The 23,209-nt window shown below is 43.4% G+C and overlaps 1 protein-coding gene across 1 annotated transcript in view; it reads left to right on the forward strand.

Annotated features, from left to right (window-relative positions):
* Window positions 1-207: 207 nt before the first annotated feature.
* The window catches only part of c12.2 (von Willebrand factor A domain-containing protein c12.2), a 464,393-nt gene continuing 441,391 nt past the window's right edge, over window positions 208-23,209 (forward strand). Inside the window, exons 1-2 of the mRNA XM_080280343.1 lie at window positions 208-249; window positions 18,492-18,606. Coding sequence (XP_080136469.1) covers window positions 208-249; window positions 18,492-18,606 — 157 coding nt within the window. The remainder of the gene's footprint in view (window positions 250-18,491; window positions 18,607-23,209) is intronic.

Genomic DNA, 23,209 nt, shown 5'->3' on the forward strand with positions numbered 1-23,209 from the left:
TTGGGTATGGGGATGTGGGACATTTGGGCCTCCATTGTGATGTATGTCCTACTCTGTACATGAAGTGATCGAGGCTCTGCTTTGCCTTTCCTCTGTATTCAGAACCACCGCTAGCCACCAGTGTTATGCTGGAATGAACTTAAATTGGTTTCCCTGGGTTCTTCTAAACAAGAAGGAACACACAAAACACACTTCTGATACCCTCACATGGTACAAGGTGAACACAAACTCAATGTGGTGATACTACAGGTTTACTATTATTCTTACACTCTAAGTACAGTCTTGCAACATTAAGCCTGAGACATAAAGGCAATGTAACGGAAATAGTCAATCTGGGATATGGGTCTCAATCTGAGGGCCTGAAGGGACCTCTCCTTCGAGTGCAATAGGGAGATCGCCGTAAAGTCTATACACCGGTAAAAGGGGGAGACCTGGGAGGTGAATTTACGTCTGTACTGTGGGGTGTTGTTAAAAGTACATCAGGGCCGGAAAAGGCCAAAAGGGAGAGACTACAACTCTAGTTCCGAGAGTGAGGAACCCGATACAGTACCTAGTTCTCCCTAAGGACCTAGGGGACAGACGTTAGTGTGTATTGTTCCCAAAGTGGGCACACAGGGAGGTTAGAAGGGACCAAAGAAAGTTGGAACAGCAAGGTTATACAGTGGTGTTGCCGTGATCTCTTTTCCAACTAAGAGGGCATGGAAACGGGAGCACAGAGAGAGAGGTCATTCTAGGGATCGAGGTGTCTTGCAGCAGTTGGTCCGGGCTAGGGATATGTTGTGGCTTCTCCGGAGCTGAACCGTATCTGGCTAATTCAGTTGTCAAGGAGGGACATTGTGGCTTCTCCAGCGCAGAACTGAGTCGAGCCAGTTCAGATGGCGAGGAGGGATATAATGGATTCTCCTTAGCTGAACCGCATCGAGCCAGTTCAGTGGATTATGAGGGACGTCGGTGTTTCTCTGGAGCTGTAGGTGAGAAGGAACATTGGCTTCTTTGGGGTTGAATTGTGTTGTGCCAGTTCACGATGGACGTCGCGTCTAACCAATGTCAATGGTTTGCATCGAGCCAAACCAGAGTCAGAGACTTGAAGCATCGAACCTTGAGCCTTCTCTTCCATACTGCGTTGAGCCAGTACCGGACTGAACAGCTCACTAGCTCAGGCTGTTTGCAGTACTTGGGGCTCTAGCTGTGACGGCAGGTAGGCTGTTGCTCGGGGTAAGAGGAGTGGCTAGTGGTGGTGTGTGCGTGATCTTCATGTCCCTATTGCTCAGACGTTTGAAAGGTAGCAATCTTGGTGGTGGGGTAAGGCCGTCTCCCGTCTTGTCAACAATGGTTTTCTGTGGTGGCAACTTGAGCTGGGACTATGGTTGGTAGCCTCGTCCCGGGCATTTTACTAACCTAACCTAGCATCCGGTTGGGAAATTGGGAAACGAAAACCACCTTTAAGTACGTTAAGACAAACAAACGTAGGTATGGCTTAAAAAACGTAATGATAAAAAGTGATAATTTTCAGCAAGAAAAGGTAATTTACCACCCTGATTATGATCAGAAAAACAGAAAACAAACTGGAGGAATATGAATTGAATTGGTAAGGTCCTTATACTTCTTCGAGTAAAGCTTACACTTACCGTCAGGAAAATACAGAAAACAAACTGGAGGAATATGAATTGGTAAGGTCTTTCGACTGCTTCAAGTAAAGCCACTGAAGCGTATGTTTACTGTCGAAAGTGTTTTTCGCCGAATTTGTAATGTCTTAGAAAATCAGCTGGTACTAGTTCTCATTGATAAACAATACTTCATGCCGGTGGTAGAAGTGAGTATTCCCCGTTATCAGCGAATAGCACGTAAAGTAGCCTAACAACTGTACGATGTAAATATTGAAATATTGTTTTTCTCTTGGTGGACTTTTAAATTTTTGGATTACCCTAATTACGAAAGCGGTAACACAAGGTAACACAAACCGTGAATTAGTTGGTTAGCCTTTAGGCCTGTTTCCGATAGTGTGATCGGGTAATTCCATACTTTTTTTCATCTTAGATAATGAAAAAAGTTTCGTAACAGAATATTGCCTCCTGTATTATAGCGTTTTTTTTACCCTCAGTACCGGGTATTTTGTTTTGTGCCCTTACTGTGGAGGCCTTTTACTTTAACCTACATAACAAAGCCTAGCTACTACACAAGGAGATATAACCAAGCTAACCTTATCTGATCAAACCTAATAAACCTGATGCCTACCGGTAATGGAAGGGCATTACTGTCCAAAATTGCAAAAATATTGACCTTGCTATTATGCAGGAAGATAAGTAAATTATTGGGAATAAATCCATTTCCGAATGTACCGTAAATTTTGGTAAATATCGGTTCTTAGCCCATACTGCTTTTTCCCATGAAACCTAGGCTTTTCTCATGGTTTTTGTGTGATTCATTTGATTTTCAGCATCATTCCCATTGGAAATGACCAGATTTTGAGATACAGCCCCCCCCCCATCCCCCTGTAATAATGGGGGATCTTTGGGGAATTGGGGGTTTTATGAAGGGCAGAAACACAGAAAATGGTCATTTCCAAGTGAAATGAAGCTGATAATTGAATGAATCATACCAAAATCCATTAGAAAAACCTAGGTTTCGTGGGTAAAATACAAAGCTCAAACCTATCCTAACCTAACCCAACCTAAAACCTAACCTAACCTAACAACCTAAAACCTAACCAAACCTAACCTAACCCAATCCAACTTAACCCAAACTGAAAGTAACCTGCTATTCAAACCTTACATCTTACCTTACTTGTCAGGTAGGGACACTGAACAGACAGGGGCAAAACACCTTGGGACCTAAGAAATTCAATGCTTGAATCGTTGTTTTCAAAACACCTTTAAAAAATGCGGCCGGGAACAGAGGGACATCTGCTGCACTGGACCGCCATATCTACTCTGATTTTGAAATGAAAGCAGGAGGTAGTGGGGGAAGCAGCGCAAACGCTGATTGGCTGTAGGTGATCTGGTGATGGCTGTGATGGGCTTGCTTATTGCCAGCATCGAAAGCTTAGTTTGAACCGAATTTCGTTGAGCCAGCAAGTCATCCTAGGTGGGTCGGAAGGGGGAGGGTGGGGTGGGGATACCCAAATATTATATCTTCCTTAAAACCAATTTGTGACAGAAGTGTATAAGGAAAATGCTGATGAACTTGAAGAGATGAGTGTGGGGCACATAATAAAGTGACGGGAATGATTATGGGCTGAAAACCGATATTATCCTTAATTTTTACAGAGTTGAGTTGAGTTGATGGTCGGGAGTTTTGCCTTTGCAGTGGCACTCCCTGATGCTGTCTATGGTTTGAGCATTGGCTAATGCTTTACCCTGAAATTACAAAGCTTCCATTTCTTTTTACCTATTTCTTGTTTTATTTTCTTTAATTTTCCAAAATGTGTGGACTTTCTCTTTAGTTTCTTCAATGTTATTATTATCAAATAAGTACCGGTAATCACCAATTACATAATCTTCATTTTCCATATATGGTTGTTGTAGTTTCACAATTTTCTTTCTTCACTGTATCCGGGGCACCATAAGAGGAAATGCTTCAGGTCTTCATAGTCTGCTTCACACATCTTGCACTTAGTTTCTTCACCACTAAATCTCTTCCTGCCATTTAGGTTCAAAGTGTTGGTCGTGCACTTGTATAATATGGATGATGCTTGCTTATTGTCATATGTGCTGTCTTGTCCTCCAATTTCTTGCCTCCATTCTCTGTAGATCTTTAAACTTGATTTGCTCTCCATCTCTCTTTTCCACACTCTTGTGTCCCAGTCTTTCATTCTCTCTCTTATTCTTTCATCTGTAACTTCCATCCATTCCTCCTGGTGCCCAGTCATACTAATCCTTTTCTCCAAACCTTTCATCCATTTACTTACATTCTGTACCCTCATCTCCTTTATTATCCTTCTAAGCATATCATTTCCATCCTCCCTCATACCATACCTTACATACTTCTACTGTATCTCGATTATCCCAGCTCCAGCCCCCACCTCTCCCCTCAAAGCAGCCTCCTGTGCATACCTTGGTGCCCCCATAATTTGCCTATAAACTCCATTTTCTATATTCTGTAATCTATTTATATCTTCCTCTGTCATATCTATCACTCCTGCTCTATATAATAATGATGGTAACAAAAAGTTTTACCAATAAGTAATCTGGAACAACTTTTAGCAATTACTGAGTATGTTGTGTTAGCCAGTTTTCTTGCTTTTTCAATTATAATCTTCTTTTGTTCTCTGAAGAAGTTTCTTGTGTCTTCTATTATATCACTACAAGATATTTTATCTTATTTGTAATTTCTGTCCCCCCTATTTGTTGTGGCCTGTTTTTCATATTAAATATCAATGCTTGGCTTTTCTGTCTGTTAATTTCTAATTTGTATTCCTTATTTATTACCGTATTGTAATTTCTCTGATGACTTCTTCAACCTCCCCAATGCTACCTGCCAAAAGTATACCATCATCTGCATAATATAAAGATGTGATCTTGAAACAGGGATGTGTCATGTCTCCATGGTTGTTCAATCTGTACATGGATGGAGTAATAAAAGAGGTACAAGGTAGGGTAGTGGATGTTGGAGTGGCCCTGGTGAGAGAGGGTAATGTTTGGAAACTCCCTGTACTGTTGTTTGCAGATGATACTGTGTTGTTGAGTTAAGACGAAGGAGAGCTGCAAGGCTTGGTGGATGAGTTTGGGAGAGTGTGTAAGAAACGGAATCTAAAGGTGAATGTAGGGAAGAGTAAAGTGATGGTCTTTGAGAGAGGTGAAGTCAGTGAATGTACAGCGAGGTTGGATGGTGAGGAATTGGAAAATGTGAGTATGTTTAAGTACTTGGGTAGTGTGATGAGTAAGGCTGGAGGTTTGGAGGGTGAAGTTCTTGAAAGGGTACAGCAGGGAAGAAAGGTTGCTGGTTCCTTGAAAGCAGTGATAAGAAACAGGGAAGTGAGCATGGAAGTGAAAAAGTTACTACATGACAGTATTGTGATACCAACTCTAACATATAGAAGTGAAGCTTGAACGTTGCTGGAAGGACACAAGTCAAGAGTGAGAGCAGTGGAAACGAGTTATTTAAGAGGAGCCTGTGGAGTCACATGTAGAGACAGGCTGACAAATGAGAATATAAAGGAGCGTTGTGGTGTGGATGTGGATGTGATAGGAAGCGTTAGGAGGAATACACTGAGGTGGTTTGGCCATGTGGAGAGGATGGAGGGTGAAAGACTGACGAAGAGAGTGTATGTGAGTGAGGTGGAGGGGGGAAGAGGGAGGGGGAGGCCGAGGATGAGATGGAGGGATGGGGTGGAGAGGTATATATATGAGAGAGGGGGGTGTGAGTTGGGAGTGGGGCAGTGAAATGGTGGGGGACAGTGCGACGTGGAGGCGATTTGTTTGTGGCCACCCCAAACGGGATTGAGGCGTCTGGCAATAGATAGATAGATCTTAAAATTATCATCCTTAAAACCTTTTTTTATTTCTTGTAGCCTTTGCATTATTTTATATGTAACTAATTTAAATAGGGTGGTTGATCCAGTGCATCACTGGCATATCCTGCTTGTTACCAGTAATATCATCATATTGTTTTCCTCTAGTTCAGTTTTTGTTCTGTCTCCCTTATAAACCTCTGCTATTACATTAATTATTTTTGGATTTATTTTATATTCTACCGGTACTAATATTTCAATTAATTTCTCCCTTTTTATACTATCAAAAGCTTTTGAATAATCTATTGATATTACTACAAGTGGTTTCTTTTTTTGGAATGAGGTTTCGATGCAGTATCTCAGTATTAACAAATTATTTTCAATCCTCCTCCCCCTCTGTGAATGCAGCCTTTGTTTCTTTCCCCATATTATTTCTCATTAAATGCTCTTTAATACCTGTAAGTGTTTGGGTTTATTTCATTGATTTTGGTGTTCATTTGTGTTATTGAAAGTCACTTATTACTTATATATATTTTTTTAACCCTAGATAGGTAACCCTCTCATTCTTCTACCTTACAGGAAACCCTGGTCCATTTGGACCCACAATAGGAAAAAATTAAGAAAAAATTTGCAGTGCTGTAATATTCTTACAAAACCTTATGAAATGAAATTATAAGGCTTCTTGAGTGTTCATACAAAAATACAAAAGAATTCCTTGAACTTAATGGCACATTAAAAAAAAAAAAAAAAAAAAAAAAAATCCTATTACTGTACTTGATACTATATGGCTATGAGGTATAGCAGAGAAAGTACATGTAGCAAGGCAATGGAACTCATCCAACTTGAAGGAGAAATGTTGCACTAACACACAAATGTCCCACCATACCTGTAAAGGTAACACAAAGGTCCATCTTAACCTAATGATAATGGGCAGTTATTGCACCTGCATTTTTGGCTGTATGATAAATTAGCCACACACACTGAGTGTTAGACTTTATGGATAATATTATTAGATCAAACTTATACTAAATACAGTCACTGATGTTTAGTATATTCACACACAAGCATATTATATGCCTGTAAGTATATGCTATAGAAATACCCTTCTACTTCATGTAAGGTTATGTACTGTCACGTAACAAAGAGCAGGTGAGGACACAGAATGTTAGACATTATGGATAGTAGTATTAGAACATAGCCTAAATACAGTCACTGATGTTCAGTATATTCACACACAAGTGTATTATATGACTGTAAGTTCCATGCAAGTAGTGATAAGGAACAAGGAAGTGAGCATGAAAGTGAAAAAGTTACTATGTGACAGTATTGTGATACCAACTGTAATGTATGGAAGTGAAGCTTGGACCTTGTTGGAAGGACACAAGTCAAGAGTGAGAGCAGTGGAAATGAGTTAAGAGGAGCCTGTGGAGCCACTTGGAGAGACAGGCTGACAAATGAGGATATAAAAGAGCATTGTGGTGTGGATGTGGATGTGATAGGAAGCGTTAGGAGGAACACACTGAGGTGGTTTGGCCATGTGGAGAGGATGGAGGGTGAGAGACTGACAAAGAGAGTGTATGTGAGTGAGGTGGAGGGGGGGAGAGGGAAGGGGAGGCCAAGGATGAGATGGAGGGATGGAGTGGAGAGGTATATGAGAGAGGGGGGTGTGGGCTAGGAGCAGGGCAGTGAAATGGCAGGGGACAGGGCGACATGGAGGTGATTTGTCTGTGGCCACCCCTTATGGGATTAAGGCATCTGGCAATAGTAGATAGATAGATATATAATTAGCTCAGGAAACCATTCAGTATTTTGGGTTGCTGCCAGTTAACTAAGTGGATGGCTGGTGGTGTAGTGGGTTAAGTTACTCAAACCCTGTGTGGCTCATATGAGTTAACGTCCATGGGGAATGGGGTTTATTTTCCACATTGCACCATTCAGATGTGACTGGTGGCTTTCACCTTAAATATCTGGATATGGTTTGGTAGTCTAGCCCCAGGTCCTTACACTCGTGATAAGGCGGAGGAGAATTTGATGATAGAAAGATGCGTAGATGCTCAAAGTTCATGTTACTGTACTTTGGTAACTTTAAGTTAAAATTACAATGCTCAAAACAGAATTAAACTTTGACTGTGTTTACAGTAAATCATTTATAATTCTGTCAAAAAGTAGTTTATAGTTATCTTTAGCTACCAGCAGTGTTCAGCATAAATTTAACCCTACAGGTATTGGGACCAGCTATAACATCCAGCATTTGGAAGAAGATTGTCCACCATTACTGCTACAAAGACTGTGCCTGGGGTGAAGGAAAAGAAAGACTATTACAAGGCTCAGGCTCCTAGCTCTGCTGCCACAAAGGTATCCTCATAGATTCAGTGTTGTGTGAAAGGTAATGTCACTTCTTGACTGGGACAGAGAAGAGTTTGAGGATATAGGCTAAATTTGTAAATTGTTATAACAGGTCATTCAGAAGACCCATTGACATGTGATAAAACTTCCCAGCTCAGAGCCTCACACACATTTTGAATACAATAGCTCCAGCTAGTTTTAGTATGGATGGTTTTGTGTATAGGTAGGCAGGAGGTTCTCCCTCAGACACGCTTCACTGAAAGTGATGGCACATTTAACATTACAAATCTTTGTAATGTTTTCACTCTTTATAATGGCTTCCTTCTGGAATGATGTGAGGTTGGCGAGGAGCTGTCCCAGTTCCTGTTTGTCATTGGGCATTTGATTATCTGTATTCCAGAATGTCAGTTCTCCAGAGCCATCTTCAGTAGATGATGTTTGCTCTTCCTTATGAGTGTAGATACCGTATGAATGGCAGTCAGGTGTCAGGTAGCCGGCCTAAGTACCTGTCCACTAGGTCAGCCATCAGGTGTCCAAGTAGACGGTTGAACCATAGTTAGCCATTGCACTTGCATCATGTATGATGTCATCATTTTTGGCCATGGGTCTGTTAAGTAAAGATCTTCTTATACTTGGAGGGGCTTGTAGATCTTGTGTTTGAATGTTAAGGGATGGTGCAGCTCTGAAATGCAAGACTTCCAGGATGGGGAGGCGATGGGCATATGTACAGGTAGCTAGAACGTCACTGCTATTTTTTTTTTTTTTTTAATGGTACGCTGTTCCTGGGTATGATGGTTTCTGGGCGATCTTTTGTAGAGGTGGCATATCAGGAAACAGACAAAATCAGTTGTGGTCATGCCTATATTGGTTGAGGGGAGGATGTCGCAGCTCCCTTGTTTATAGGTGTACCTGTGTATGACCTGAGACTTTTGAAGTATCCATATCCTGAATGAGGCAGTTCCTCAGCAGAAGCTGGCATGTTTTCATGGTTTTTATAGTACTGTATATCATAAGGTTGATTTTGGCTTCAGGGTTGGTGGGTCCCACATTTTTTTGGATGATCTTCATAATGTGTTCATCCTCATTTTTTTAAAGCTAAATGCGCCCCCCAAAGTAATTTTTGGCGAAAAAATGCATGATGCTGGGTGATGATTTTTCACAGATTAATTATTAGAAAATTTTGCCTGGTTGGTATTGGAGACTTTCAAGTTTAGGCTTAGTGGCAACTCTAGGTACAGTATGTAAAATTGTGGGGGGTCTTGGGATATAAAACCTCTTGGTTAGTGTTCGTTAGAATGCACTGACTTGTCCAGCTGGTGAGATTCTGTTTAAACACACTGCAGCAGGCATCTAAGGCAGGCATACTAATAATATCTGATCTTTTTATATTTATATATTTTTAAAGGAAAATGTTGGGTTTCCAGAACGTAACCCTTTATTTTACATGTAAGTATATATCACGATTTGGCACGAACTTGATTCAGCTTGAGGTTCTGCATAACCTATCCCGTGTTGTACAGAGACTGTTGTTTTTTTCTGTTCCTTAAAGACTTGCTCTTCAGTACTACCCATGAAGAAGTTAGCAGAGAGGACTCCTTGCTACTTTGTCAGTTTGGCAGTATCTGTTTCCCCCTGGGCAGATGAAAGGGGCTTACTTCATGCAACATTCTAGACCATGTAGGATGTTCTGTTAGAAGTTTAGGTCAGGGGTGTCTTCATTGTGGTGCATTTTTCCCAGAATCAAGTCTAATGTTTGATCTACAGGCACACTAGTAAAGAGAGATTCCATGTCAGAGATGCCATTGTTTCCATGGCATCACTATTCTTGAGGATGTTAAGGAAATCAATTGCAGAACTAGGCTATATGCAGACAGGACGTATGAGATAAGTAGTTTGCAGTGTCTTGACAAATACCATCAGCTGAAGAAGGCTCTGGAGGGCGGAAATTCCATAATGCAGACAATAAAGTCCCCGGTAGAAAAAGGAACAATGGACACACCTCGTTAACCACATGTCACTCCAGAAGGAAGCCATCAGAAAAAGAGAAAACATTATAAAGATTTGTAATGCTGACTGTGCTATCACTTTCAGTGAAGGATAATTTTGTGTTAATATCCCAGTGGTTTAGTGTGAAGGTTTCGAAGTCATTTGTACAAGAACCACACAGCGTAAGAGAATGAAATGTTTAGTCCTTGTCAAGACTCAGAAAAAAAATTTTGCATCAGAAATTTTTTTTCATGTATAACAAGTGAATTTTGGATAAGTTCTTCCAGCTGTGACATAAAAGAGCTTTAAAGCAACATATACTGTACTATCTTGACCATAACCCCAAGTGTCTATTGCTGTTATTATTACCACTACCCCAGCTACCTATAGCTGTTGTCACCACTACTGCCTCAGCCAGTATCTGTAGCTGTCATCACTACCACAGCTACCATTACTACCACTACCACAGCTACTGCCACTACCACTGCAACTTTACCATCACTACCACAGTGGGCTCGTGGCCTTTGGTTCCTTCTTCTTCACAAAAAAAAAAAAAAAAAAAAAAAAAAAAACCACTACCACTACACCAGTTGCCATTACTACAACGACCATCACTTCCAACACCACATCTGCCATAATTTACTGCATTAGATTTTTTTCTGCTGAGAACAATCCATGTACAGTAATCCCCTGTTTATTCATAATGATTCATCCAAGGCCCTGTCGGATAATGCATTTTTTTTTTTTTTTTTTGTCATAATACCCCTCCCACCCTCACTACGAGGCGTATAACCCCTGTGAAACCTTATACAGGTCTCTCATTATTTATGGGAGTTGCATTCCTGTTATGGCCATCGATATGCAAAACCTGTTGATACTAATTTTCTGATGGCTTACTTTTATACAGTATAGTTCTTAAATAACCACTCATGTTAGCCTGATTGTACTGCATAAAAATGAGTTCTCTTTATACGTATTCCACCATAGGCATGTCTCATCCCCTTTGAATGCTTGTACGGTTACAGGCACAAAGAATACTCTATTGTTATTTATCAAAAGTGAGAGTGAAATGTATAGATGTAAATGAGCAGAGCCAAAAGCAGATGACTTGCTACATATTTTATGTAACACAAAGGAGAGAGTCTGGTGGTGCCTGCATGCATATTTGCATTAACATATTATTATTTTCCTCAGAACAAGTTACAAGCACCAAAAATATTTTATTATTTATTAAAAGTGAGACTGAGATGGACACTTTGACCACTAGTGAAAATCAAGGTTCAATTAAAATGGAGGAGGAGGAAAAGGGAAGGACAGGATGAAGTAGTCCATACAAGGAGGGTAGGAAGGTTGCAAGAGGATGGAAAAAGGTAGAATATAAGAGAAAAGTGGAGGAGCGATTGGATAAATATGATCTGGAGTAGATGGGGGATGTATAAGTTGTGTGCTAGATGTTCACAGATGAAGGGAAGACAAAAGGGAGTGCAAAGAACAGCATGGTGGATTGAAGAAGTGGGACAGACCTTGGCACAAAAGAAGAAAGCATATAGTGAGTGGATGAGAAACGGGCATGGAGGAAGTTGAAAGACAAGAGAGAGTTATATGTAGAAAAGAAGAGAGAGGTGAAAAGATTAGTAAGAGAAAGTAAGAAGAGGGTGGATGAGGAATTTAAAAGGAATTTGAGTGTAAAGTGGAGGGATGTAAGAAAATGTTCTGGAAAGAGGTAAAGAGAGTTAAACAGTGATAAAGAGTAAGTCAGGGAGTGAAAGATAAAAATGATATATTGCTAGTGGAGAAGGGAGAAAAAGTAAGCAAATAGAGGGAACACTTTAAGGAATTGCTGAACATAGAGAATGAAAGTAATTTGATTATATGTGGCTGGGGAATGGCTGAGAGGAGGAGGGAGGTGAGAAGACAGGAAGGAATCAGAAGGATGGAAGTAGTGGAAGCAATGAAGAAAGTCAAACTGGGGAGAGCCCCAGGAATTGATGGAGTGTGTGGTGAAATGCTGAAGCATGGGGGAGAGATAGTAGTAGAATGGATGTGGAAGATGTGCATATTGGCCTGGGAGAAAGGTAGATTCCCAAAGGATTGGATGTCCATCCATCCATCCATCCATCATCCAATCCTACATTGCCCCATGAGGAGCATAGGAGCCCGGGGCTAGGCTGTTGGTCCTGACATTTAAGATGAAAGTGACCAGCCTCACTCATCCCTGAGTGGCATTACATGAGCAATCAACCCCAACCATCCCTTGGATATAAACCTTCACCGGCTCAATCAGATTGGAGCGCAATAATTACCCACTAAACCACCAGGCGCCAAAATTTGGTTATATGGTTACCACCCAGCGTAGTAAATGGTTTCCTGGTGCACAGGAAACCATTTGGCTTTTCACTCAGTGTAGAGTCACCCACAGGCTGAAGGAAGTGGAAAGACTGAAGGAAAGAAAGACAGAAGAGGGAGTGTAAAGTCACCCGTAGGCAGAGGGACAAGGAAAGAATGAAGGAAACAAAGACAGAAGAGAATGGAAGGAAAGAAGGATGGAAAGGAAAGGGCAGACACCCGAATGCAGCACTACATCGAGTGAGTGGATGGTATTCGCCTGTACAAAGGAGAAGGGGAAAAAGAAGTGTGTGATATTCATAAGGGCTTTTGTTTCCCTAGTGTAATAGGAAACCCGTTGCTCAGTTGGTTAAAGTGCTCCGCTCTGACCGAAGGGTCGGAGGATCGAATCCACCTGTCATTGGTAGACATCAGGAAGGGTGTCCGGTCATAAAATGCTACAAGCTCCAAACCAAAGTTCTCTACTCAGAGGCAACGCCTTAGCCCTTATCCAAAAAAGGGGGACTTGGCGTAAAAAAAAATATTATATATATATATGGAACGGTACTTATTGACTGAGTTAAGGAAATAGCAGAGGAATTAGTTGGAGAAGAACAGAGAGGTTTTAGGAAGGGAGGGGTTTGTGTAGATCAGATATTCATTCTTAGGTCTTTAGTGGAAAAGTTTGTAGAGAAGGGAAAGAAGTAGTATACAGCCTTCATGGATTTGGAGAAAGCATATGATGGGGTGGATAGACAAAGATTGTTGAAAGTATTAAGGATATATGGAGTAGATGGGAAGTTGCTGAATGCCGTGAAGATAGTGTGGCCCTTGTTACTAGGGGGGAAATTCATTTTGGAATATTTTGTTTGCTGACAGTGTATATTATGATTTTAGGTGTAAACTCTTGAGACACCAAAGAAAGGTTGCTGGTTCATTGAAAGCAGTGATAAGGAACAGGGAAGTAAAAAAGTCACTGCTTGACAGTATTGTGATACCAACTCAAACGTATGGAAGTGAAGCTTGGACCTTGTTGGAAGGACACAAGTTAAGAGTGAGAGCAGTGGAAATAAGTTATTTGAGAGGAGCCTGTGGAGTTACATGGAGAGGCAGACTGACAAAGGAGGAAGTGAAAGAGCACTGTGGTGTGGGTGTAGATGTAGTAGATAGTGTTAGGAGAAATACATTGAGGTGGTTTGGCCTTGTGGAGAGGGTGGAGAGTGAGAGACTAATGAGGAGAATGTATGCTAGTGAGGTGGAGGGGGGGGGGAAGAGGGAGGAGGACTCCGAGGATGAGATGGAGGGATGGAGTGGAGACGTATATGAGAGAGGGTGGTATGAGCTGGGAGCAAGGCAGTGAAGTGGCATTGGACAGGGCGACATGAAGGCGATTTGTTTGTGGCCACCCCTTATGGGATTGAGGCATCTGGCAATGGATAGATAGATAGGTAGAGACTGAGATACATAGATGGATGTGAGAAGAACTGAAAGCAGGCAACTAGCTGTATAATTTACATAGCACACAGTAGACAGACAGGCACCACCAGTATGCATGTTTATGTAAACATTTTATTATTTTCTACAGAATGGGCTACAGGTGCTAAGAGATTTTTATATATATTAAAATATATTAAAAGAGAGTGAGATGCACAATTGGATATGAGGAAAACCGAAGGCAGGTGACTAACTACGAAAGTTACATAACACAAACGTGATAGGCTGGTGCTGCCTCTGTGCAATTTTTGCATAAACATTTAATTATTTTCCATAGAAGAAGCAACAGGCACTAAGTGCTCTCATGTGACATTGACCATCCTTCTTTGAATCGTCTGATTATCACCTGCTTCTTCTTGAAGGACATACAGTAATCACTCCAATATCCGGATCAATAGAGCCATCGGTAGGTTCGGATATTGGTTTTGTCCGGATATTGGGCCCCAGCTTATGGACTTGTACTTACGGACCCTAACACAGAGAAACACCTATACAACTCCCTCCGGACATGCATAGCACCTATTTAACACCCAAATCACACCAATAAGGCACATAAATGACTGAAATAAATGCAATAGACACATAAAATGTGGGTTTAGAAGTATGTTCATACATTAATAAACATTCTGGTACTTATGGACTCTAACCGAACCTAACCTAACCGAACCTAACCGAACTCTGAAAAACACATTCCTACTGCACATGCATGAGGTAAGTTTAGTATGGAAAGAAGTACAGTATGACACTTTCTGGTAAGTATAGTATGGGAAAAAATACAATATGAAACATTCTGGTAAATATAGTATGGAAAATAGTACAACATGAAACATTTTGACTACTTACAGCAAGTCCCTGGCCACCTCGATGAATAACCGCCTCCTCTCGGACTCTGACAGTAAGAACGATTTCCTGAAGCACTTGCACTACACTCTTCCTGAAGTCTTGCACTGAACTTAGTCACTAACACACAGAAGTCCGTTCTTTTCACAGTGTTCACTTTAGTCCAAATAATGTTCCATTAAATTTAAGTGTTGCACATTAACTTTTCCCAAGTTTTTTTAAGTTTCCAAAGCCAAAACAAAGAAGGTTAGTTACGTTAAATTTCTTTTCTACTTAGTTTTTTCTCCCAACTTGAAAACCTTAACACAACACACCGTTTTTTTCACTGCACAACACTCAAAATTCCCGTGTGGTCTAGTGGAGAAGTTCTTGCTGTTTATTCACTGTCAGAGCCCGAGAGTATCACTGGCAGGCGTCCAAGGGGTGCATCGGTGGGTAGTGGTGATGGCGTACCGACTACAGAAGACTCTGAAGACAGCCGCAAACTCACGTCGAGCGGTGACTCCACTGTAGCTGATGTGCTGGGCTGTGGCTCGGAGCATGAGGGCCTGTCTTGGGGAGGCAACGGAGTGGAACCAGGGCTTGGCACAGCGGGGGTCACGGGCCTGAAAAAACTGTCAATCGTTGACTGACGCAAGGACCGACGATTCTGGCGATTGATGATGCGCTGCCGGAAAGCACGCACTTCCTCCACGAGTCCCAAGGGCCCCATCTCCCTGTCGCAGTCCGGGTGTTCCAGGTAGTCTAGGACGAACTCTAGATGTTCCCGGAGTGCGCTCAGCTTGGGGATGGCTGGAGTAGTGTCCTGCTGGGCGGAGTCTGCATCATCATCGCCTTCGTCGTCGGAATCTTCAAGTTCGGGACTGACACCAGCAACCGAAGACGCGATCTCGATATCAGACAACGTCTGATACCCAGGATCGCCCTCGTCGTCGTCCAACCACTCACGAACATCGTCCACATCAACATCGTCGCCGTGCGTACGTAGCCGTGCATGGAAGTCATCCACGTCAAACCCTAGGAAATCGTACTGCACATCTGTTCCGAGAAGCAGACGAGACCAACCATTTTCAAGAGTTTTCACAGGGACTTCCTTCCATGCACTAGCCCAGTTGTACAGCGCAGACTTGATGTTGTAGCGGCGAAGGTTTTCCAAAGTCTGCTTGCCTCGAGTGTCACGTCCTTCCCTGCGCTCGTCCTCGTCCTCGAGAACCACCATCACCTCGTCCAGGAACTTCCGACGGTACAGGCGCTTTGTTGCCACGATCACTCCTTGGTCCATTGGTTGAATGAGAGCAGTCGTATTAGGTGGCAGAAACATGCACCTAATACGGCCATTCTCAGCAACCAAGTCCTTGTCGCACGGGTGGGCAGGTGCATTGTCGAGGAGAAGGAGAGCCTTTACCTGGTCGCGAGGAATTCCCAGTGTCTTCGTCTGGTAATGTATGACCTCCTTGACGAAGTGATGGTGAAACCAGTCTTTGAAAATCACAGCTGTGAACCATGCTTTCAAAGAATGGTACCATACGACAGGAAGGACATCCATCACCCCACGAAGGCACCGAGGCTGCTTTGCACGGCCAACAATAACGGGCTTAAGCCGGTGCATGCCGTTAGCATTGGCACAACACAAAGCAGATATCCGTTCCTTAGAAAGCTTGCGGCCAGGTACACGCTTCTCCGTCTCATCGGCGAGAGTGTTCGTTGGCACCGAGCGATAGAATAGGCCAGTTTCGTCAGCGTTATAGACTTGACCGAGAGTGAGGCCCTCCCTGTCGATCAAGCCTTTCACCTTGTGCCGAAACTCGTCCACTCCATCCTCGTTAGCGTCCAGTGCTTCGCCATGTGCTTTACGGTTAGTAAGGCCATGTCGCAACTTGAACGCGAAGAGCCAACCCTCGGATGCCTTGAAGTCTAGGGCGTCGTGAAGCCTTGCAAACTTCTCAGCAGCAGCCTTCAGCTCCGTTCCACGTACCATCACACCAGCTGCACGTTGCTGTCGATACCAAATCAACGTGGAGCGGTCGATCTCTGCATACTTGGGAGTAGACATAACCTTCCTCTCCACGTTGCGTTTGCTTCTCGACGAGAAGTCAGCCGTGTACTGCATGAGCTTGTCTCGGGAACGCTTGATATCAAACAAAGTCGACCGGGCCAGGTTGAACTCGCGGAAAATGCGAGAGGAAGACCAACCCGCATCAACCTTCTCCAATATCTCCCGTTTCTTCTCCAGAGTCAACACCACTCTCTTCCTTTTCTCAGGAGGCGGGGCCATCATCACACACACTAAGAGTAGGGCAGAGAGCAGCAGGAGGCCTTGCAGCAAGTACGGCACCACCACAAAAGCGAGCACGTGGGCAGCCATGACGAAGAGCTTAGGTCTTGTCGCGGTGAGAGACAGGCGGGAAGTGGGGAGGATGCAGCGGCGCTCTATCGGACGTCGGAGGAATGACGAACCAAAACAATGCTCTCACGCGGCGCGCGCGGCAAGTTCAAATTACGGACGGCGAAAAATCGATTTTTTTTCCAATTTTTTTGGATTTTCGGACCATTTTGGGAATGTTTGATCCCAGGACGATAAGGTTCGGTTAGTGGGGATGTTCGGTTATTGGGCGTCCGGATATTAGAGGGATTACTGTACATTCCTCAGGTGCTCTTGGTAGGAGGGGGAGCCATGCACACACATGCCAGCACAAGGGCAAGTAACATAATCTGCTTTAAAGGTCACAAATTTTAAGATGAACTTAATGTGCACCAACTCTAGACCAGTTATTCCCTGTGACTGAGGTGGAATGGGCAGCGGCCTTTGTTTTGGCAGGCATCATTGGTGGCATTTGAGTGGCAGGGATGTTGCAGGGAGTGGCAGCAAGTTGGAAAACTTTGGTTTCCTTGCACACTGTTGGTTAATGCAGTAAGAAAGCAGATGCCACTTTAATTCAGCTAGTGGTGAATGTTTTTGGCGTATCCGAGCCAGGATTCCAACGGCTTGAATGATGTGTGAATGGAAGTGTGGCCCATTGGATTGGGCATATTTGGGTTGTCTGGATATTGCTACTCCTCACCCTGCCCTAGGGTGGGAAAGGAGTTCCGGTTAATGATGATGATGATAACGATGATTTTTTGTTTTGTTTGTCTTTTTCTGGTCGGATAATGGTGCATGTTGGGTAGGCAGCATCAGATAAATAGGGGATCACTGTAATTGAAAAATGGATCAGAACTTACTTGACCATGTATTTGGAAACAGCATACTGTATATCAAAACTGCATATCTGGGGGTCTGCTGTACTTGTATGTAGTGATTGTTATAGGTGTACTGTACTTGCAATGGACGATAATTTGGTTACGTGCATTTAATAGCTCTGCTCTAAATTTATAAGACATTAAACTCTATTGGTTGATAAGTATTCTTTTGCTAAGTGTCTTTCCCAAATGAAATGAGGAATTCCTCCTCCTTTTGGAGGCTTTCCTTGTAAAAAAAGGAAAAAAAGTAAACAGTGTAAAGTAACACCTGGATGGCATATCTAAGTTACTCTTGTTTTTATTGGTGTTGATCAGCCCCACTCTGTCTAGCAGATGCCCTTTAACCACAGGCTAGCAACTGCCCCTAAAGGGACGTCTTGTGTACAGTAGTTAACTGATGTTTCTTTGCAGCTGACAGTTCTTTGCCACAGCAAGGTGTGAGGAAAAGTGTGGAGGTTTGGTTCCTGGATGGATTGCACATATGTCTGCAGCCAGTTAACGGGCACTATGGCAGGCTCCACTTTGCCCTGTAATTTTTAGTTATATGGTTACCACCCTGCCTTGTAAGTGGTTTCCTGGGTTACAGGATACCATTAGGCCTGTCAGTCACTGTAGAGCCACCTGAAGTGGAAAGAAGAGTGGTAAAAAGTGACAGAAAGGAAAGGGAGAGGTAGGAAGAGAGGAGGGTAGACACAGTGAAAAAATTACAAGTGGGAAGGAAAATGTGGGCAGCAATACATTGGGTGGTTGGATGATGGCCACCACCACCTGTCACCAAGTTACCATTGTAATGTCTTCTTCTTCTCCTCAGATGCAGCACAAAGCTTTATTAGGGCGCTTGCATGTGCTGAACCGAATCCTGGCAACTTCACAACTACAGAGAAGTCCCACAGCTGGCCTGACATTCCATATACGTCATCATTATGGTAAATTAGTTTTGGAAGTTTTCATGTTAATAATGTTAACTGTAATTTTTAACTTAAATTGTTTAAACATGACATGTTAATTTTTCTACATGTTTTTACGGCTTATTTGGACCTGACCTCACAGGACCACTTATAGAGGGATTTTCATCCTTCAGTAACCTGAAGCTTTTGAATCCTCGTAGTTTGATCATTTTATTTTGGAAGGGTTTATCTATACTCACATATGTCACCCATGGTCACCTGGTGGCAGCTATCCACTTTGCTTGATATCTGGCAGCATGTTTGTTCAATCACTTAACTTTTATTTTGTTTTATTTCATTTTGCTTTTTTGAAGGCTCCAACATGCATGCATGCATCAGCCTTGGTCACCTAATGATGGCTGTCATGCTGCTCAGTCTCCAGCAGCCTCCCTGTTTAGTCTCTTATCCTTAAGATCACGCTTTGTGACCTCATCCCGGGTGTTTTTCAGTCTACTTCTCGCAGCTTCACCCCAAACATTAACTCTTCTCTCTTTCTGTACCCAGTTATCATCCCCCATCCTCTGCACATGCCCAAACTACCTCAATCTACCTTTCCTCATCACAACACCAATACACTCCAATCCCATCCTACCTCTCAACTCTTCCATCGTAAACCTAGTCTCCCCCCAGGCCTCGCGTTCAGAGACGCACTGCTAATCATTGCCATTTCTGTACGTTTGAAACTGTGAATATCCTCTTCCTTTACTGCCTTGGTCTCACTACCATATAGCATTACACTCCTAACACATGCTGCATACAAAGATCCTTGGCATCGAGGGAGAGCCCTTTCAATGTCAGGAGAGGCAACAGCTCACCGAACTTCTTCCTACCACTCCTCACTCTAGTCCAGGGGTTCCCAACCTTATTAGCACTGCGTCCCCCTTTGGTCGGGACTGTGTTCATGATGCTCCCCTGCCCCTCTGACGATTAAACAACGATGTTTTTATCTGTTCCATATGAATACTTAAGATGCAAGATTGCAACACTACATTTGGTTGCTCGAAATGACGGTTGTGAGGTTTTCACATCAAAGTTTCATATTCATACATTATCTTTTGGAATGCCCTATATGCATTTGAATGGCCTCGCCCTACGTTGAACTTTGATTACCCACACCCCCCCTAGCAATCTCAAACGCCCCCCCAGGCGGGCGCGCACCCCAGGTTGGGAAATGCTGCTCTTGTCACAGAGCTAGCTCCAGCCCCACCTCCAGCACATAACATGAATTCCAAATAACAAAACTTCCACACACTCAGAAAACTCACCAGCAAGTTCAGTCCTTTCACGCCTGACAGTCTCCACATGCTTTCCCTGCACACTGCACACATGAAATCAGCAATATCTTGCAGTCTACCTCTAATACTGCAGCATCTCTTATGCACCCACTTACAGCAAACACTGCACAAGATGGAATTACTTCCCACTCCCTTGTGGCAAATTGTACATGCCTCTCTCCCTCTTCTTTAACAGTACCACCACCAGCCCTAGATGCCGTCACTTTTGTTTCATTTGCATTTGCTCTTAAGCTCTTGTTCCCCATAGCATCTCTCCGCTTCCTAAATCTTACTTCTGCCTCCCTTTCATTATCTGCAATGAGCAGGAAATCATCAGCATACAACATCTCCCACGGGAGTCCATTTCTGAAATCATGTGAGAGGGCTTCAAGTACCATGATAAACAACAGGGGACTCAAGGCTGACCCCTGGTGCACACCAATATTCATGTAAAACTCATCACTCTAATCTCCATTCACCCTTACCTGGGTGCGAGCACCCACATACATAGCCATAACCACCCTAACCAGCCGCTTCTCCAAGCCAAGCTTTCTCATTGCCCACTTTACCACCTCTCTAGGGACTCTGTTAAAGGCCATCTCCATCCATCCATCCATCATCCAATCCTACACTGCCCGATGAGGAGCGTAGGAGCCCGGGACTAGGCAGCTGGTCTCGACATTTAAGATGAGAGTGACCAGCCTCACTCATTCCCGAGTGGCATTACATGAGCAATCAACCCCAACCACCCCATAGATATAAACCTTCACCAGCTCAATCAGATTGGAGCGCAATAATTACCCACTAAACCACCAGGTGCCAAAATTTGGTTATATGGTTATCACCCAGCGTAGTAAATGGTTTCCTGGTGTACAGGAAACCATTTGGCTTGTCACTCAGTGTAGAGTCACCCACAGCCAGAAGTAAGAGAAAGAATGAAGCAAACAAAGACAGAAGAGGGAGTATAAAGTCAAACGTAGGCAGAAGGACAAGGAAAGAAATAAGGAAACAACAACAGAAGAGGATGGAAGGAAAGAAGGATGGAGGAGAGGAAAGTGCAAACACCCGACAGCAACACTACATAATCAACAAAAACAAAGTACAGTTCCCTTTTCTTTTCCATATATTTCCCAAAGCTGTCAAACAATGAATATGGCATCAGTGGTCCCTTTGCCTGGCATAAATTGAAACTGTATCTCATAAATGTTCACTCTTTCTCTAGTAATACCTTCTAGAACTCCCTCCATTACCTTCGTTATTTGCTATAAAAACTTTGTGCCTCTGTAATTTCCTCTTTCCAGGGCATCGCCCTTCCATTTGTACACATTAACAATTACACTCTTCAACCAGTCATCTGGGACAACACACTCATATATAATTGTATTTATCAGGTCATTGACTAACCCCACTCCTGTAACCCCTGAGGCTTTCAGCATTTATGCAATCAACCCAGACACACCTGCTGCCATCCCCACCTACATTCTTCCTATTGCCCTGCTCAAAGTAGCAGCAGCAATCAAAAGCCAAGGGCCAAACACTGGATCTGCTGGCTCCAAACCTTCCCTGTCCCAGTCAAACTCCTCATTCAACAACCGGTTGTAATACTCTCTCCATGCATCTTTAATATCCTCGCCGTTCATCACTACCTTTCCTTCATCATCCAACACACAGTGCTTACCTATGATGTCCCTATTCTCCCTCTTCATGTGATTTGCCACCTTAATTATCATATTCCACACTATTAAGGTCGTCAAGTAAAAGTCTGTAAGACTAAGTCTTTGCCCTGTAAACCTCTTTTCTTGCAGTATGCCTGGAAACCAAGTATTCCTCTTTGTTACCACCCTTTTTCCATTCCCTGAAAAGCCTTCTTTTCTCTTTAAACTTTGAGATTATTATGTGGAGCCTCATTCTGCAAACATAAACTCACATATAAGGAGAGCTTTATTAAGCTTACATGAAACTGTAGGGTAGGACTATTAGTTAATTGGGCTCCCCTTGTGTGGTCAAGTAAAATTAGGGAGGGAATTCAGCTACAACTATGGATTCTTAATTGATTGTCACTCTGAGATGAAGGCAGGAGCTAGCAAAGTGAATGAATGGGAAGGTATGTTATAGATAAGGTTAGGCAAGTTTCACTTGCCCAAGACCATCTATCAGTCTGTTTGTGTCAATCCATCCATCTATCTATCTATCTCTATCTCTCTATCTGTCTGTCTGTCTGTGTATGTATGTGTGTATCTATCCATCTGTTCATTTATCTGTAGCATGATGCCGTCATAATCTTGGAAAGGGGAACCACAAGCAAATTACCTCCATGTCACCCTGCCCTCTGCCGTCAGACTGTACTCCCTCCATCTTGCACCCTACCCACTCATGTGTAATCAAAATGCCTATAATATGCTGTCCTATAACACTAATGATCCATAACATGGTAGGCATGTGATTAGGCCCTAAAAGTTGCCACAATGGAAATATATTCGCTGTAGTGCTAGGAGGAGGCCGTAGCACGGGCCGAACAGGGTAGTACTCCCGAGGGGAATGGGAATGCTGGTGATAGGGAGAGCTGGAGCTCCTGTTTCACTAGCTATCTAACCATCCCCCTTTGCTGACCTTTTCAGTGTGACAGTAACATGGAGAGTAGACCAGCATACTCTCCCAAACATTTCTTCTAACTATGTATGCACTACACCACATGCACTTTACATTTCACACAACGTATCCCACTGCGTTACAGGGGTTGGCACCAGCAAGGGCATGCGGCCAGAAAACTTTGTCCCCGCTACCTAGTGGTTGACTTCTGGGGGGAGGCGTGGCGGGGGTTCTGCCGGCATAGATCGTGGGTCCAGAGCGAGATGGGGCTTGGGCCTGTGCTAGAGGGTACATGGCATTGCGGTTCCCAGGCTGCCGCTTCCGCCCAATAGAGAGGGGCCCAAACCTGGGAGTAGCGTCCCAGGAGGCTGCCCTATCAGTGGGTGTATAATGGCGGGATAGTTGCAATGCCAAGGCACGCTTGGAGGGTGTCCCTGCAGCTGTCCTGGCAGGGTGCCCCGAGGCCACTACCACAGCCACTGGTAAGCTGGTGGGCTAGGGGTCTCAGATCCATTGCCTGGACCTGGGACTGTGCAGTGAGTGGGACCTGTGCTATGTCTGTCCCCCTTTATTAATACTGAAGATGAAAAAACAAAATAAGTTTCAAAGCAAGCCTGAGGACAGTAAATCACCCATGGGGATGAGGGTGGGTTCATGGAATGTGAGAAGTTCGAGGGGAAGAGCGGGGTAAGTCGTTGAGGCATTCAGTAGGAGGTGGG

This window comes from Coenobita brevimanus, chromosome 84 (genome assembly GCF_032717465.1).
Source record: "Coenobita brevimanus isolate Jiangsu-jjx chromosome 84, ASM3271746v2, whole genome shotgun sequence".
Taxonomy (NCBI): domain Eukaryota; kingdom Metazoa; phylum Arthropoda; class Malacostraca; order Decapoda; family Coenobitidae; genus Coenobita; species Coenobita brevimanus.